This window comes from Meleagris gallopavo, chromosome 8, assembly GCF_905368555.1.
Source record: "Meleagris gallopavo chromosome 8, MGAL_WU_HG_1.1, whole genome shotgun sequence".
Classification (NCBI taxonomy): domain Eukaryota; kingdom Metazoa; phylum Chordata; class Aves; order Galliformes; family Phasianidae; genus Meleagris; species Meleagris gallopavo.
Genome location: NC_139411.1, coordinates 28,315,968 through 28,333,847, shown reverse-complemented (window position 1 = coordinate 28,333,847; position 17,880 = coordinate 28,315,968). Strand labels below are relative to the sequence as shown.

The 17,880-nt window shown below is 38.2% G+C and overlaps 1 protein-coding gene and 1 long non-coding RNA gene across 8 annotated transcripts; both read right to left on the bottom strand.

Moving 5' to 3' along the window:
- Positions 1–17,343, bottom strand: ENO4 (enolase 4). 7 transcript variants are annotated; one of them, XM_085229020.1, is made up of 15 exons: positions 17,100–17,342; positions 15,911–16,039; positions 15,224–15,414; positions 14,252–14,385; positions 12,315–12,481; positions 11,985–12,110; positions 10,566–10,631; positions 9,816–9,881; positions 8,782–8,949; positions 6,740–6,865; positions 4,364–4,559; positions 3,372–3,439; positions 2,694–2,811; positions 319–515; positions 1–193 (listed from the first exon to the last, which is right to left on the bottom strand). In XM_085229020.1, exons 1-14 carry the CDS (start codon positions 17,232–17,234, stop codon positions 340–342), a joined length of 1,866 nt encoding a protein of 621 aa, XP_085085146.1. In that variant the 5' UTR covers positions 17,235–17,342; the 3' UTR covers positions 1–193; positions 319–339. The 7 variants fall into 7 exon arrangements, with proteins under 7 accessions (XP_085085146.1, XP_085085147.1, XP_085085150.1 ...); XM_085229021.1 differs by having other exon boundaries at positions 9,816–9,878; XM_085229024.1 differs by lacking the exon at positions 2,694–2,811 and having other exon boundaries at positions 17,100–17,343.
- Positions 16,075–17,093, bottom strand: LOC146543886 (uncharacterized). The gene is made up of 2 exons (XR_014884596.1): positions 16,413–17,093; positions 16,075–16,317 (listed from the first exon to the last, which is right to left on the bottom strand). It is a non-coding gene; the product is annotated as an uncharacterized LOC146543886 (long non-coding RNA).
- Positions 17,344–17,880: the final 537 nt, after the last annotated feature.

Genomic DNA, 17,880 nt, shown 5'->3' with positions numbered 1-17,880 from the left:
TTTTTGTTTTTTTTTTTATGTCAGTAGCTTGCTCTTTGTGTGGAGAGATCTCTCTCAAAACAAACATTTAGTTTTGAAGTTAACACAGAGGCACTTGTTTTGTCAATTTGTAAATACAGCATAGAATTTTGCGGCGTTTTCAAACTGCAGTCAGTGTTCAGTTAACTTGGTTTCAGCTGAAAGCAATGGTCTCCTGGGGAAAGAGAAATGAATATTTGAATGCTTTTAAAAAATTTTAGCTGAGGTGCTGGAAAATAAATGGATTAAAGAACAGTCAGTGTATGGGTCCCTTACCAAAAATAGTTTTTAGAAATTTACCTGACAGTTATTTTGGGCAGCTTAGGTCAATGTGCTGCTCTCCAGGAGCTGAGCAGGCACGTTGTGACCCTGCAGGGCTGGCACAGAGAGCTGTGAAGGCACTGAATCCTGCTGTGGGGGAGGAAGGACTTCAGGCTGCTGTTTTTCTGGCTGTGATTCTTCAGCAAAATCAGTAAATTCAAAATTTGCATCAAAACCTGCAGTAGAAGAGAATAAAGAAGCCCTGTTCTTATCTTTGCTGAAATCTGGTTCCTTGAAATGTTCTCTGATGCACTCAGATTTTCTTTTCAAACTTCCAGATAGTGCTTACATCAGTCCTTAAACATCATTAAGGGTTTGGCCTTAAGAACTAAAGGAGCAGAGCTCCTGCACTTCAGTTACAGCGTTAGGATGTGGAGCAGGAAGATGGAGTGTCTGCGCCCACAGCAGGGCTGGAACTGGATGAGCTGTCAGGTCCCTTTCACCTCAAACCCTTCTATGATTCTCAGCAGCCTGAGCTGGGATATTTATTGCTTTTCCTTCTTCACATACCACCTCACCTGGTGCTTACTACCCTCGCTCTTGCTGCCCTTTCTTTGAACATCCATCTTCCTCTGCACTGATGTTCTTGTAAAAGTTCCCACTGTCTGCCTGTGCCTCCTTCCTCCTCAACCCCAGTCTCTAACAACTTCATATAAGCCCGAGTTCAGATGTTGCTTCTGACACTTAACCTCTCTCCTTACTGCTGTTTTTCCTCAATCACATCACACTCACTACAGATTATTATTTTTGCCATGCATACAAAGCCTGCCCATTCATTGAATAGGTCACATCTCTCTGTGAGTTCCTAGCAAAGTGTTGACCAATCCATGATTTCATCTTATGAGCAGTTCTCGTCTGCCTTTCAGGTGTTCCTGGGGGCTGAAATGCAGCATCAGCATTGGGGCTGCAGTAGATGGAGAGTTCTGTGCAATCCCAGAGCCTGACAGCAAGAGGAGAAGGCAGCAGGCAGAACGTGGCTCCCTGTAGCTGCCGTGCTGTTGGGCCCAGCTGTGTGCCCAGTTCAGTCAATCCTGGGGGGGAAACCTGATGGGTCAATGTCACCTTCTATCCACGAACCATTTACAGAGACCTCCGTGCTCAGCCCTCCAATATATTTTGTAGCTTGCAGCCCAGCCAAATGAAGAGTTTGGTATGCAGCTCAGACATGCTATCTCAGTATTTCTCTGCAGTTGATTTAATTACTGGATTTCATTTCTGCCAAATGATTAACAGCTTCAGGAATTGTTGCTATTTCATTTCATGAGATACAGTTTTAAACATGTCAAACTCAAGCTCTTTTGTTTAGACTATATCCATTTGAATAGGGAATATATTAATATTGCTAAGGCAGTGAAAGGTCATCGTTCTTCGTAATTATTATGACTTGGTTTTGAAAACACCTTTTGTGGAACTCATCAAAACAAATCTGTGTATGTTTTTGGGGTTTTTATGATGACTAAATGTGAGCAAGTGAAAGATGTCCCAAACTCGAAATATTTTCAGTAATTTCTTTGAAAATTACTTGTCAAACATTGCTATTCCATGTATAGAACATAAAGAAAACAATAATAACAACAAAAACAAGATCAGATGACTTAGTTCTCTTTCATTTTCCTTCACTAAGCTATAATAAATTTGTGTAAACTCCTTCCTTCCTTCCTGCCTCCCCTTGTCTCTGCCCTCCCACCCCCAAGACTGTATGCCTTTATCCTGTCTTGATTAATACCTGAGCAAGTGCAAAATGGCTCTAATGAAGGTTAAGTATTTAACTGTATAAAGTGGTGTAAAAAGAAGATGTAGATTAAGAAATGCAGACAGATGCGTACAAGTGGCTAAGGCTGAATGTGCATCCTCAACTTGGATTTTTCTTGGGTTTATTTAGTACTTACCCATGCAATCGTAGCTTTCCAAACACATTTTGCTGTACACATAACATACAAAAAGATGGTGAAATGAAGTTTTGATAGGAATATATACTTAGGGGCTTAAGGGAAGCGTGGGGTATTTGGCCTAAAATTCCATTTTGGCAGCTTTTTGGAGTGTTATATGCTTGGTTTTTGCTTTGTTCCTTTTGCACTGTGGGCTTCAAGACTCCTACCAATTAATTCTGGAAAAAGGCTTAATGTAGGCTACTCCTCAAGAAGGGGTCTATTTTAACATTCAGTAAACAGATAATCCATTAGGACAACAATATACATTGTGGCAAGTGCTATCCTAGGTTTTTTTTTGTCAGCGCTTATTTATAGTCTTTTGATTTCGCTTCCCTCCTGCGGTGCGGTTTCAATCATTCTCCCTCCAATCTTTGTTCCCGTATTCATTGCAAGCTGAAAACAAAGTAAGAAAGAAGCTCATACGTAGCGTTCTATTCTTGGCCAGTTCTTCCTCTATAGCAAGAAGGCGGTTGTATTTGGTCACCCTTTCTCCGCGGGAAAGACCTCCCAACTTGACAAACCTGGCACCCAGTCCAACAGCCTTGAAACGAGAAAGTGCGTATTTTAAACCTGTTTGGTTTGGGGAGTGAAGTCATCTGTAATAATTATACACGGTACCCTACTTCCAACTTAACAATTTTCTTATCTTTTTACAGATAATAAACCTCCTTTAAGTAGAAATAAAATCTCTCGATGAGAGATTTGCTGGATGCAAACAATAATTTTCACTGGCGTACAAAGTGGAATTTTATTTGCAAAGGTAGCTTTAACACAAAAAGCCTAAATATATCACTGTTTAACAATTTTATAGATAATATTATTACCATTCAGAAATGTTTTAAGTAACTCTCTTTTTTATAAACGAATGCAACCAAATAGATCATATACCCTCATGAATTTACTCCCTGCTTTGGCAAATTTCCTGCATTTTCTCTTTAGACTCAACGATTAACTTTCTGTGGGGGAAAAAAACAACCCTAGAAAAAGACCTTTTTGTAAAATGTTTCTTTCTCACACAGAAACAGGCTTTCTCCTAAAAAATAATTCATGTTAAAAGCAGTGTTTTGGCAGTTCTGCAACTGAATAGCTTTCAGTACTTACCAGATCCACAAGGCTATCATCAGAAGATTCTCCATCTGGACTTCCTAATATGGTAATACGTCTTTGACCTATATGTAACAGCAGTGTACAACCTTCATTAGTATATATTTTATAAATTCGATACAAATTGTTTACATTTTTCATTCATTTTTTTTTTCCATTGGGCTAAGATGAAATGAAACTCATTTCGTGAAAACGTAAACTATTCCGGTTTGCCACAATTATGGCATTAATGGTACATTTTCTTTTATTTTCAGCACGAATAAGGGAATATCTAACATCCTATCCTACTTACCTCTAGCTGATGTGTCCGGTAATGTATGGTACACACCAGGAGGCTGTTCTATTTCTTTAAACATGCTTTTTCCTACAGTAATGATTTTTCTTCACTATGAAAAGGAGTTTACCCTCATGACTGAATGAAATGTTTAAGTTGCTATTTACTCACTTTGATGTAGTGATTCTGGAATTTTTGAGGGAATAAGGAGAGGGAAATTATATAAAATTTGTCCATCTATCTCTTGGGGACAAAGATGAATAGAACAAAAAAACGGTGCGAAGAAATCTTACGTAAGAAACCGCACAAGTTTCTGGTACCTGTAGCATAAAGGCTCAGTAATATGCAAAGTGCCCTTTTAAACATTTTGGACTAGTTTGCATTTCTTAATTATTAATATTAAGCAAAATTCAAATTCCTCAGCTGTATCATTTGTTTCATTTTAATTCTGACATCAAACTGCGTGACTCTTATCTGCAGTGCCAAAGGGCATCCGCATTCAAAGCACACACAGTGCGCTCGCTAAGCCTGCGTCCTGTTTCAGGCTCCTGAATGAGAGATTTGTGAACAGAACATGACTCAGTTTCTTCTGGCAAACGCTTACTAAAATAGAAATGGTGCTGATTAAATCAAAAGACGTAATATTTATAGGTGTTACAACATGATTTATTGACTTGCAGGGCTTGCAAGCAAGCCTTTTTACCTCTCTACTCACCATCTAGACGTCCAGTCAGTTCGACGAGGTCTGATACCTTGGTTTGATTAACATATTTTAGGACAACACCACTGCACATTGGTATGTTTATGTTCTGGTCTGTTTGAAGTTTGGAAGTATTTGTGGCAGCATCTTCAGCAATCAGGTAACATTTCGAACCAAGAGCACCACACAAGTTATTCCATTGTTGTCTGTCCTGCATAAACAAGCAAGCAAATACCTGAAGTTTAAAACACCAAACTGAATGAAAACTCTAACTCAAGAGGCACAATTTAAAACTGGAAAAGTTTTGTTTGGATTTCATCCTACTCTCTATATAAAGATATATTTTATATTTTGAATCTCTCTCTATGAAAATATAACAATTTTGCTTGGCTTTTAAGATTTTGCTAGAAAACAAAAATTCGTACCTGGAATTAATCAAAGATAGTTGCACAGCAGGACAGTTTGAAATACTACAAATTAAACTAACCGTAGGACTTTGCTATTTTAATTTCCTTTCCTACAGTGTATTTAATTTAAATGGATGACAAAACAATTTTCTATTGTTTTATTTAGAGGACTCATTCTTGTGTTCATATTTTAAGTGTCATTCTATCTGTTTGAATATAAAGTGATGAGACAGTAGGCAGACATAGATTCAGTGAAGTATATCAGGAGAGGATGATCAGAGCTACAAGACTGACCCACAGGGAACTGTGGAATACAACGCTCTCTTTCCAGCAAAGCTCCAATATTTTAGGCTCTCTGTTTCTTAATTTGAATGCACTATCTACATGGTACTGAGATTTAAAGATAAACAGAGGAGAGGAGTATACAAATAATTTGAAAAATAAAAAAGAAATTTAAAAATGTTTGTTTTTTGTGTGTCCACAGAATGCAAAGCTCTCACATTAAAATCATGTACAATTTCAAGTTAGTAATTCTGAAACTAATAATTCTTGGTCTGTGGATCACATTGAAATGTGTAGCTGCATTCTTGCAATACACACGAGAGTCCATTCCTGAAAAGCTGTCAAGCCCACAAGTAACTGAAAATGAAGGTTTGACACATGGTCAAATTTTTAAACTTAACCACTTAGGTGTTCTTCCATCTAGCAGTGGATTGTTGAATTGGTAGCACAGCTAATCCTCAAGGACCTCATTATCTGTGGCAAAGATGTGGCTTGGGTTACTTCATAGATGTGCTGCGGGGGGAGGAGGACGGGCATTTTCCTTAACAGTACTGTTTGTAGCAATCCTTCCACACATTTTTCCTTTACTATCTTTCCTCATAAGAATTTGCAAGGAGGTCTGCAGCCCCAGCAGAAGCAGGGAATAGCCAACTGTCTTGGAATATGGGGATCAGTTTGAAAGAGGGCAGGGGAGCAAAGCTCACTAAGTAACAATAACAGGTAACAATATAAACCAATATCTGAAAAACAAGCTGTTAGAATTTCAGCTAAGAACTCAATTTTGCAGTTCATCTATTACAGAATTATCAACTCAGGCACTTGGCAGATTCACAAAGATACTTTAGTTCCCCCTTCATTCATGCTCAACTTTTTTTTTTTCTCTTTTCATGAAAACAAAAGACATTATTTATTTTAAAATAAAGTCAAACTTCCAAAGGAAGAACAGTTTTTGTTAAGTCGTGCAACTTTAGAATCTTCTACTACAATTAAATTTATATCTTTTGGTAATATATGGGAACTGAATTATATGCATAAATGCTAATCTCTGAGGTTATTCCATCCCTTTCACCTATCTGTAGCTTGCTAAAACATTTGTGTTCTACTTTGTTGTTTTAATCTGTTGCCCACACTCAATTATCTCCCCTAACACTGCTCACAGTGATAAAATGCACTTTACAAATTCTGCTGAGCAATGCTGCCAGCTACAGATTTGTTCTGGCTTTGGGTATACATCTCAGTCATAAAGAAGAGCAGCTATGTGAGTTTTCTCATGGTTCTAAGGAACGTACAGCTGTACTGCTATGTAGAAATTTTTAGTTTCTTCCACATAATGTCATTTATAAATCACGTGAATTTTGTAATTTGATTTTATAGTACAATTTGTATTATTTGTTTTCATAAGAAGGAAAATGTAATATGTAATATGCTTGAGCAAGAAGAATTGGGAAGAATTAGCATTTTCTCATAATAATTGTGCTAACCATATTCTGTTCATGTCAGGATTATTTTCTATCAGGAATTAGCTCAAACATAAAAAAAAAAAATATCTTGAAGTATAGTCAATTAAATATATGCAAATGAATTAATGCATGCTTTTTTTCATACTGGCATTTCTGTGTCTAAACACTCTGAAAATAGAAGCTTCATTTTGGTATGTTTTGTAAAAGCTTGAAAAGTTCAGTGGTCTCACACAAACTCTTACCTCTTTCCTTAAGGGATCTACTAAGGCAATAATAGAAGGAAATTTGTTAACCAGTTCCACGTACGTGTCGACCATTTCATCAGGACTTCTGAATGTTCCAGTAAGTATTTCATATTTTCCTTTCACCTAGAAAGTACAGGATAAAGTATAAAAGAATGGCAATTCTCTAATTAGACACAGTCCTAGTATAAGCACGCAGGTCTCGTGACTCTGATATCTCCATGAGGGCACTGGATTGTGTGTTCTTCAAGAAGCACACATTCACTCTGCTTACTTTATTCTATGTCTGTGAACATTATTATGGAAATCTCTGCCTGAAGTAACAGTAAGCTCGTGCCAAATACACCATTCCCAAAAGAAGGGAGATCTCTTTCAGCATTTCCTAGGCAACGCTGTCAGTTTTACACAACTTTGTCATAAAGTTATCAATATTTGACATTTTTATTAAATCTTGCATGAAAAATCTCTTTTCACTTCCAAAAAAAGGTTAATTCTTAGTCCTTATTTGCATAAGGGAAATGTTGCTATGAGAAAATGAGAACACCCTCTGTATTCAAAAATAAGATATTGCCTTTCCTTGGTGCTTTCCCATTTCCAACAAATAACTAAAAAATAAAAAGAGGAAAAAAAATGATCAAACAAAAACATAGGGAAAAAATCCAATCAAACAAACAAAAAGTAACCCCCTGCTCCCCTCCCCCCCCCAAGAAAAAAACCCAACACACAGAACCAAAACAAACAAACAACCCTCACTCCACACACACAGAACAGCCAACCCAGCACCACCAAATAAGAGCTCATTTCGAACCAGTCCCATCTTTATGGAAAACATAAACCATAACACACGAGTAGAAGGATTATTAAGGGATTATGAGTACACTATCAAATTGTGCCAGAAAGAAAACACTGCTTTATTGACTGCAGCAGTTAAATAAGAGAATTACTCATAATTCTTTAAGATGTTGTTCATGGAAATTGTCAGGAAAGCAACTGTTTTCACAGAAGATCCTGTGCTCGTCTTGTGAGTACAGTGTACCCTGACAGACTAAATGTCACACAGTGCTAAATCACAGAGAGCAGCAAGTTTCTTTTTCTGCTCAGAGAAAAAGCTGACTGATCTCGGAACAAGGGCTTACGACTTTAAGACTTCAGCTGGAGATGAATAAACTGCATCAGATAGAAAACTTGAAATATAATCGCTGTATGTGCATGCTGATATACAGTGAGATAAATGTTCCCAGGTACGCAGTAATGTAGTAAAAATATACTAAAAGGTCAAGAAGAGATGTAGTGTAAGAAAAGGGAGAAATAAGCATCAAGTGGTGCAAAGGGATTACAGAAGTATATTTGCATAAATTATTTCTTGCTCTTCATCTTTAAAGACAAGATAGATAGAAGATTAATTTGAGATAATTACTTAATTTACTCCGTGTGGTGAACTGAACAAAACAGTGTTTGCTGCCTACTACTCTAATTCAAAATCATCTGAGATGTTCTGTGATAGGAAGCTGGTTTGCTGAACAGAAGGCAGTAGCTGCTTGCCTATTAAAAGTCTGCTACCTTTAACACAGACTCATCTGAAAAATGTTACTAAAAAAACAAGCAGAGAAGAGGAATCAATGTGGCTGACACAGGGTGGCTTGTAACGATAAATTTGTTTAATATGATAAAAGTTAAACGGTGAAAGTAGCAGAGATTTTTGTAGGCAAAATGCAGGGCATAAGGAGAGGCTGCCTTGCTCCACTGAGCCCTATTCCACACGAGGTGTGTCAGTATGCTGCTACAGCAGCAGAGGAGGAATACATACCAGCTCTCTGCACTGGGCAACAAAAAGGATGTCTGCATGCCTTGCCCCTTATGCTTACAATCCAATAGCACATCTGCTGAACTTGTAGCACTGATTCAAACAGAATTTATAAATGCAGAGATACTTCTTTTTCTTTGCTTGTGGAAAACAAAGTCAACAGATTCTGGGCGAGTCTGCATTGCAGTAGTGAAGTGTTAACAAATAACTATTTTAATAAACAGCAGAAGTAACTTACGTAGTCCATTAATTCATGAGCAGCACAATTAATTGCTAAATACATATCTTTTCCTAGCTCCAGACCTATATTGTTGCAAGCTGTCTGCATTAGGAGGAGAGGTTGCTCTAGATTATCACATCCCGTTATTAGGCAGCCTAAGTGTGATACTCTTTTTAAGGCTGGTGGCTGAAAGTAAAACAAAAATAATCAATTTATTTACAAATATATAAAACTTACATATATATTCACTGTCGTTACAGCCTGCCTTCAATAACCAACACATAAATCTGTTCTCAAAAACAACATTAGCATTTTTAAGGACAGCTCTCTATGAAGAGGGTTTACAAAGTATGAATACTTTTTCTCATCCTGTGTTTTGTACACTCCACAAAAGCAGGAGTTCTTATCTGTTAATATTTTAATCATCTCACCATGGGAAGCAAAGCCAGCACAGCATCCTCATCCCACTATTGTGAAAACTCATCTATAAACTATGGATTTTGAAGTGGAAATAAAGAAACAATAAAACAACCAAGGATCATTTGAGTCGCATCAAATAATGCCCTGCTACTATTGTGAGTGCTGCCCTTTAGCTGCTTTTTCTGATCTGCCATTATCTATAACCTCAAGCAGGAACTGGGAATTCAGTGCAGCATGACTAAGAGGGAAATTCCATTTCCAGTGTTTAGGAAGTAGCACGATACACAAGTCTTACAGGTAGCAGTTCTGGGCTTACAAGATCAGAGGTGCTTGTACACTGCCAGTGCAATAGGCCTACAAAGTGCTCTGTTGGATGACTTGATAGGTTTTCTATATCAGAAAAAATGCCCAGGTTCCAGAAGCATTCCCCCTTTCTGTTACTGTTCCACAGGAAGGAAGGTATAGTCAGAAGAATCCAAATTATTACGTAAAATAGGGGTTTTGGAGTATTAAAAAGTCTTGCTTTGACCTTTCCAAAATGGTAATGCAGACTTATGTTTCATTTCTTAAGAACATTTTGGTTCCCTTCAATTTTTAACATCTTGCTGAAGACTTAAAATCTCTTTTCTTACCGAAGCGTTCTTCTCTTTATTACGTGCTCTGCCTTTCTTACTGTCTGCTAGTTGAGGACTGGGCTGCTGCCATTGAAGGAAGACAGAAACAATGAAACAATGCCACGAAAAGGTCCAAAAATGACAGAGAGACCTCAGATTAAAAAAATAAAAATACACTGACCAAATTTTGGTCTGAAGAGATTGCATATATTTAATTTAGGAAATAATATTCAAGACGAGGAAATTATAAGCAATTAACTCATCTTATTTTGTGGTGGTACTCATTTCACATATTTATTTCTATGTAGGCACCACCCCAAACATCACCTGTTTTTCAAAATATCCCCACCATGACTATCAGCAATACAGAGGTTCTGAGAAGTGAGAATCTAGACCTTGTATTAGAAGAAACCTAACCACCTGATTTTGCAAAAAGCATATGCAAATACTGAGCTTGATAAACTACTGCAGTACTACTACTTTGAACAATACATGATTTTATTCTTCCCTAGCAGACTATTTCTGGTATATGTAATGAAATAGAAAAGCCTTCCTATACATACAACAATATTTTATTCTATTTCATTAATGCTAGATCATTAAATGCTCAATGTTTTATTCATCTGTCAGGGAGGCACACCTATTCTGTGCCATAAGACTAAATATGAATGATAAGATGCAAAATATTCTATGTTTAAGGTTAAACAGACAACAGTAATAGAAAGGCCAAGTGAAGTACATCACATTAATAACACATTTTTATTGTACCGCTTTCCCTGCAGGCTCCAGCAGTCTCATCATTTCTTTTTGAATGTCCAGAGCTCTTTCTATGCCCTGAAATTAAACATCATCATTCTTCAAAAGAAAGATAAATTACTTCATTCTAACTGCTTGAATCAGAGCACTTCTGAACACAGGCCTCAATACAAAGTCTTTTAAAAATATATATTAGAGACATCCTAAGCACAGTCTCTCTCCTATGAGTGTCCATAATTAAAGAGTTAGCAGCAGTGGAATGATCAGAAATATTTGATTATGCCTTTTAATGAGATGGCAAAAAAGTGGCCTCTTCCACAAAAAAAGAAAAAACCCCAACCCTTTCCAGATGAAACAAGTAAGCAACATCTTGGTCTGCCTAATATCCGAGGAGGAGGAGCGTCCACAACTGTGCATTTCTCCAAGACTACTTAACTGAAAACTGACCAAACTGATGTTTCCAGATAGCAGGGAAAGAAATGCTGCTGTCCTTGTTTCTAAAACTAGGGAATGGAGGAACACTCCAGTAATGTGAGTCCTCTGTTTTTAACACAAGACTGTTTTCGGCTGAGTTAGGAAAAGTTTAATGTTAACTTTGTAAATCACATTTCAAGTTTCCTTTATCTGTGCTTGTAAAAGAAAGCCGAAAAACTGAAGGGGGCAGAAGTCAGTCACAGCTGACAACATATCAGCACAGGAGGCACTGCTATGCTTACTGCACTGCAGCAAACAGCTTGCTGCTCTCCCTTGAGCACTGGGAGGAATCAAGTCTTTGAGAAGTACGGAATTGGTAACCTTATTATGAGCTCTAGTGACAATTCTGAAAAGTTAAAGGAAAAGGAAGAAGAAAGAATCAAACTCAGCTATTTGTTCAGGTCACCAGCATACAAAATAGAAATCACAGCCCTAACGTAGGCATCTTGTGCAGATACATTCTTTAATGCACCATGTGGCTAAACAAAAAGAGGGTGTTGACCCAGTCTGTCTCATCCACCCTTCCTGCCCCTTGAATAGATTTTGTTCTGTTTTGTATTCCCTTCTATCTTCACAATTTCATTTTTAAAGCAATATGTTCTCAAAGATTGTATGCTCTGCTGTGAATTTGTTGGTGTTTTTGTTTTGTATGTGCTACAAATAACTAGTACTGTTTATAACCTAGGAATGTAAAGTCACATTTTTGAAAAGACTCAAGTGTTTTGTAACAGATTTCTGTATCTCCTTCAATGCACTGATTTTTTTCTGGTGTCCTAACACACAGAATTTAAAAAAATGTTAAAACATGGGCCTTACAGGTAAACAAAAAATGAAAGATGTACTTTCTAAGGTTTCTACTGAAAAGATCTATGTACTCACTCACATATATACGAAATGTATAGGATATATTAATTAAAAAAACAGAATATATTAGTAAAAAAACCAACAAAATAGTACCTGTTTGAGCGATAACTGAACTGGTGGTATGAGCATAACTTCTTTCACTAATTTTAAAGGTGAAAATTTTTCACAGCTCAACAGAGTAACCATTGGAAGTGGCAAAGTCATTTCTTTAGGTGAATCCTGTAATTCAGAGTGGCAAGTGAAAAAAGAAGTGTTAAAAAGAGAATCATTTACTGTACGTTTTAAGTACGGCACAGGGCTAGTTCAAAACCTGCTACTCAAGAAAGTATTTTATGAGGACTGTTTACTCCTAGTTTCATGAGAGATCCCCAACTTCACAACTGTAGTAATGAGAATAAACAAAATGACAGAAGTCACACGTACCTGACTGCGTTTCAGCAGGGCAATGTGTAAGTACAGTGGGATACGATTAATAGAGGCACCAGCCTTAGCTATAGCAAGTGATGTTCCCCCAATGGCTAAGCTGCCACAGAGCACTGATTCACTGGGTTCTGCAGGTGGGATTGTTGTCTCTATACTTGACTTCTTCCCTGAAAGACAGAGAATAGTAGCTAAATATTTTACTGCTTTAAAACATGTGCTTATATACCAGGCTTATGCAAGCAAATACAATATTCACATTACAGCAGTGCACTCAAAATTACAAAACAAAACAACCAACCAACCAACCAACCAAAGAACCAGTTTTCTAATTCAATCTTGTCATTTGCTGTATATGAAATGACCTTACAGACAAGTAAAGTATCTGTCCTCACTCTAATTTCAAATGTGTTTCAAATCCATCACTTTCAGCCATTGCAATCTATGTATGTTTGCATGGAATATTGCCAAATCGTTTTTTAGGTTTTTGGTGTTGGTATTTATTGCTCTCCTTATGTGCTCAGCTTTTGCATAAAGGACTTGGAATATTACATTCTAAACTGATTGGGAGTACACATACTTGATTCCTTCTAATAATGAGCATGAAAAAAATTGCAGGCCTATTAGAGTTGGATTTTCCAACAAAAGAACACGTCTTTTAAATATTCCACACACACAGACTTGTTAAAATCTTGTTAAATTTTCAAAGGAACTTATTTCCCTTTCAGACACTGTAGAATAACTTTTGTCAAACTGCTTGAAGCCCAGCAGTTCCCACTATTATTACCTTCCTTGCTAAGATGTACAGCAAGTACCTATGTGAAACTGAAATCATATGCATTGGGTACTTTTTTGTGAATCGATAAGAACAATATATAAATTTTCCTTCTCTGTGGAAGTTTTCAACAAAATATTTAAATACTGCAATATACAACTATGGAGGCAACAAAAGAGGCCCAGCACGACCTTATGTGGATATGCTGATTAGATTAAACATCATCTGCATACTATATACAACTTTCATACCTCTTACATTGAGGATAAAGAGCTACACACACAGAACATCAGTAATCCAGTACTGAGACACTCTGGTAAACAGACAGCTGCAGATGTTCCATTTCAGGTTAAAGGTGGACTTACTGTGCATGTGTTGAACACATGAACTGGGGGGTTTTACAAGTATTTGATGACAGTTCAAACTAAACTGATAAGCAACTGATAATTTGCCAAAATGGTATGACTTCCAGTAAATGAAAACAGGAGATCTTTTTTTTTTTCTGAGGATAATGTACATACGGAGGTAACATATTGAGCCTATTTTTTTTTTCCCTATTTAGTAATTCTGTTTCTCTACTCTTGCACCATTTTTTTATTCAGTGCCGTTATCTCCTTACTTCTTTTTCACCCTGTACTGCCTGTCTTTCCCATCTCCTCTCCTTCCTTTTTTCTTTCACTTCTCACCTTTATTTCCTCCCTTTGTCAGTGTTAGCCACAATTTTCCCTTCCTCCCTTCCCCCGTTAATTCTTTTCAACTTCTATATTCAAACTATTTTCATTTTCCTTTTGAGTTCTATGATTCTTTTCTTTCCTTATCATTTTCATTTTTATTCTTCATTTGCATCCTCCTCCATTCTTATTCCTCATTCTGAAGAGTAATAACCTCCTGTCTAAGCCAACCATAAAACAAAGGCAGAAACTCCGTTCAATAAATGCAAGCGAATGATGACAAAACTGTGTATTTTCCTCTCTATTTCTGAAGTAGAAACTGCTGTGATCAGAAAGAAGAAGGGCAGAAAGAAAGAAGATTTGGGACAGACTAACCTAACTCTCTGAACATGGGACATTAGTCTTTAATGTCTCTGAGATTACTGCAGGAAGTGTTTTAGTATCTTTGTCAATTTTGGTATTGCAGGAAATATTACAAGGAAATCAACAAAAACCTGGTTTTGCTTCCTTTTTTTGCCCAGACTGTGCCACTGCTGATGGAGCACAAGAAGTTACGGAAAGAGTGTCATCATCTTCTTCCTCCTTTTCAATTTCTTTTTTTTCTTCTTCTTTTTTTGAAAAGTATTCACTGAGAAAAGGAACAAAGATTGGTGGCTCAAAATATTGTCATGCATGTCAAAGGAGGCATGCTATACTTGCTGAAGAACATGCTGGAGATGGATTAAGAGCATCTGTTTGAGATTCTGCCCTGATTGTGTGAACCTGGAGAAGTCAGTAAAACCCTGTTTTTGACAGTTATCTGCAACACTGGATAAACAAAAAGAACCACAAGCGAGTATAACAGTCCTCAGCACATGATTTTCAGGCTGCACTGGTTTGAAAGTGAGCTCTTTGTAGACACAATCTCGAAGATAATCTTAGTGTACAAGATCTCCATTTACTTGGTATGGGTAGTACAGTGGTAAACTTTCATGACTTTATGACACGTAACAACTTGTTCTAAGTTGCTAATTCAGTAGGTCAGCTGTGCACTGTCAGGCAGGTGCTTGCAATCCCAGAGTGGCTGAGTTCAACTGCCTGCATGAAATGGAAACTGCATACATACATGGTCACAGCCACCCAATTCAGGCAGTCCGAGTATATAAGCTACATACAGTAATGTAAACAATGCATTAAAATCATATCTAGATTCACCTCAGTAGCCTACATCTGATTTGCATAAATTCTTATTAGAAATGGCATAATTTTTATATCAAAGTTATGAATTGGCAGGAAATCATACACTGCAATATATCTGAATGGCCTTCTCATGCTAAGCATATAATATAATGTACGTAATATACAAAAATATTTTAAAAAACATTAATTACTGTATATGCTTTTCACTTAAAATATAAATTAATAGTATTTCAAATGAATAATTTCTGCAGTAGCTTAAAAAAGTAGAAATTATATGCAAGGCTTACCCAAGCATCTTATCAATTTCACATTGGTCAGTAGGCTTCAAGTCTCTTAACATTGTGTTTAGAGATTCATTCACCCATTCCACAGCAGTGGTAACAGAGTCATTTCTTTCTTTCTCATCAGCTTGGGTTGTTTCAGATAAAGCATTCTCAGGTATTTGATAATGAGAAGAAATTATAGCAGAACAAATCCTCTGCAAGATAATATAGAAAGACTGAAAACACTAATTCTCACTTGGAAATGTCTTCTTAAAGATTAAGAAGTAGATGTCCTTATCAATGCTGCAGATCTGTTTGCTCCACTTCACTGATCTTTTTTTTATCCAGCACCTCCTTCCTGGTCTCTCACACCTCGGTAATCACAGATCTTGTTCAAGTTTCTCAATCTAATTTATAACTACTTAAGAAAAAACTTTTAAAGAAGAAAAAAACAGTTTAGCAGCAGGTGTTTGACTGAACTATCACCCACATCAGCCTATTGGTGCAAAGAAAAGAAGGTCCTTCACCAATACTTTTGGATACTGTACAACAGTTGTTTTTTTTAACATCACTATACACTGAACTGGTGAGTTATGGGGATTCAATCCATTCTCTAAAGCTGCAAAATAAAATGCTCACTAAGATATGAGTAGAATAGTACATTTCCCTGACAGTATCTTATTAAATAAATCAGGAAGGAGCAGCTCACACCTTCTCACGGTTTTTCACTGTGCAATATATTTCCACTTCTAATGTTGGTTGACCAACTCCATCAAGAACTTTTCTTCCAGCCAGTTTGCATATGACTGGAGCTTTTGAAAATTTAGAGAAGTAGTTAGCCTTAAATGAAAGAGAAAGAACTCGTTAGAAGGCAGTTTCTACGCAAACAGGTTTTTATTCCATTTAACAAATTATATCCAGCATTGAGTAAATCCATTTATTCATCCCAATATCAAACATACTCCAGCTTATGTCTGCAGTATCTGCTTATGTATCATTCCAGGTAACAGATCCAACTCAAATCTCAGCCTGGGAAGTCCAAAACCACATCCAGGTTAGACAACGTGTTTTGTTTTGCAAAGTTAGTGATGGGTATCATTAAATACATCCATAGCCTCCTAGAAAACAGGTGTTTGTCCAAGGTTTAACTGGATTTACGTTATATAACAAAAACAATTGTGTTATTTGCCTGCTACTCATGAAATCTACTTACATGAAAGTTCACACGGGAAGGTTCTCACCATGCGGCATTCAATATACCATAATTATTTTATCTGTGGATAAGATCTTGAAAAAGAAAAAATGTATCTCTTTGTCTGGAATGTGTCAGGAGAGAGGAAAGATTCCAGAAAAGAACAACCCTCAGAAATGCCGGCAGGTGCTGTGTTACCACAGAAGACAAGTGACGCAGCACAGAGGTCAGCGCATGGTAAACCTGGGGTTTCAGACAGAGGTGCAAGCAGAGCGCTCTGAATTATTTATCCACCAAGGTCTGCAGTGGGCTTGGCACTGACATCATGGGCTGTGCGAGTATAGCTGGGGCTCATCTGTATTTCATGAACACCAGAGTCGCTTTAAATAAAAAATCACGTTGCCACGTGAGGCTTGTTACAGACTTTCTTGGCAGTTTCATCCTTTCGACAGACGGTCACCAGTGCAAAAGCACGGCTTATAGCTTACGAGGAACCAGGAAACAACAGGGCCGAACATCCAGCAAAGCCGGAACAGCGCCAGCTCCATTTCCCACGGGCGATGGCGGTGCACTCGGAGACAGGAAACACTGTCACGTTTCCACAGACATGGCCCAGCCCTCCGCCCCGCCCCGCCCCAGGCAGCGGCCGCTAAGCCCCCGCCCCACCGCCCCTCACGGGGAGCGCCTGCGCGCCCCGCCCCGCGGTACCAAATCCCCGTAGAGGTCTGCGGGGCGCAGCGGGAAGAGGGCGTTGAGCGCCTCCTCCATTCGCTGCGGCACTCGGTGGTCTCGATAGTACTCCGCCGCCTCCCGCCGCAGCCGCTCGTCGCTATCAGCCTCCATCGCGGGGCCGCTGCTCTCGCGAGACTGGCGAGGCCGCCCCTCGCGGCCGTTACCCCGAGGCGGGAAAGCCCTGAGGGGCGGCGGCGAGTCGGGCACCTGCGGCGGGCTGGGGCTGGCCGTGAGGCGGGGCTTTGTGCGTCCTGCAGCTGCCCTCGGGGCGTTGCAGTGAGCGCGGTGGTTGTGTTGTTTCTTTGCCTAAAAGCGTGGGCTGCCTGCCTGCTCCTTCCTCTCGGGCTGGTTATGAGCAGGTATTGTTTAGTTTTAAAATCTCCGAGTAGCAAAACTGTGTAAGATTATTGTCCTGAAAGAGAGACAGATTACGGTCTGTGAAATGTCTGGTGAGGGTAATGCTGCAAAACGCAGCTGCCTTTAAAAGCCCTTTACTTTCGATGAAAAGAAACGTTTCACAACCTAAATGATCATTTTTAGTCTGTGATTTCCTACAAAAACTTTCACTTTGTTACGCTGCCCATTGGTAATTTTGTTGAAGTAACTGAAAATGGAGATACTTAAAAAGCTGTTAGCCACAGCTTCCTCGGCTCTAAAATCAATACGTGTGGACCTCTGCTCATTGTACGTTTGCTTCTCTGGGCTGGGTGATAATGAAGAAAAATCCCCACTGAATCATTTTCTTTTCCTTTCACAT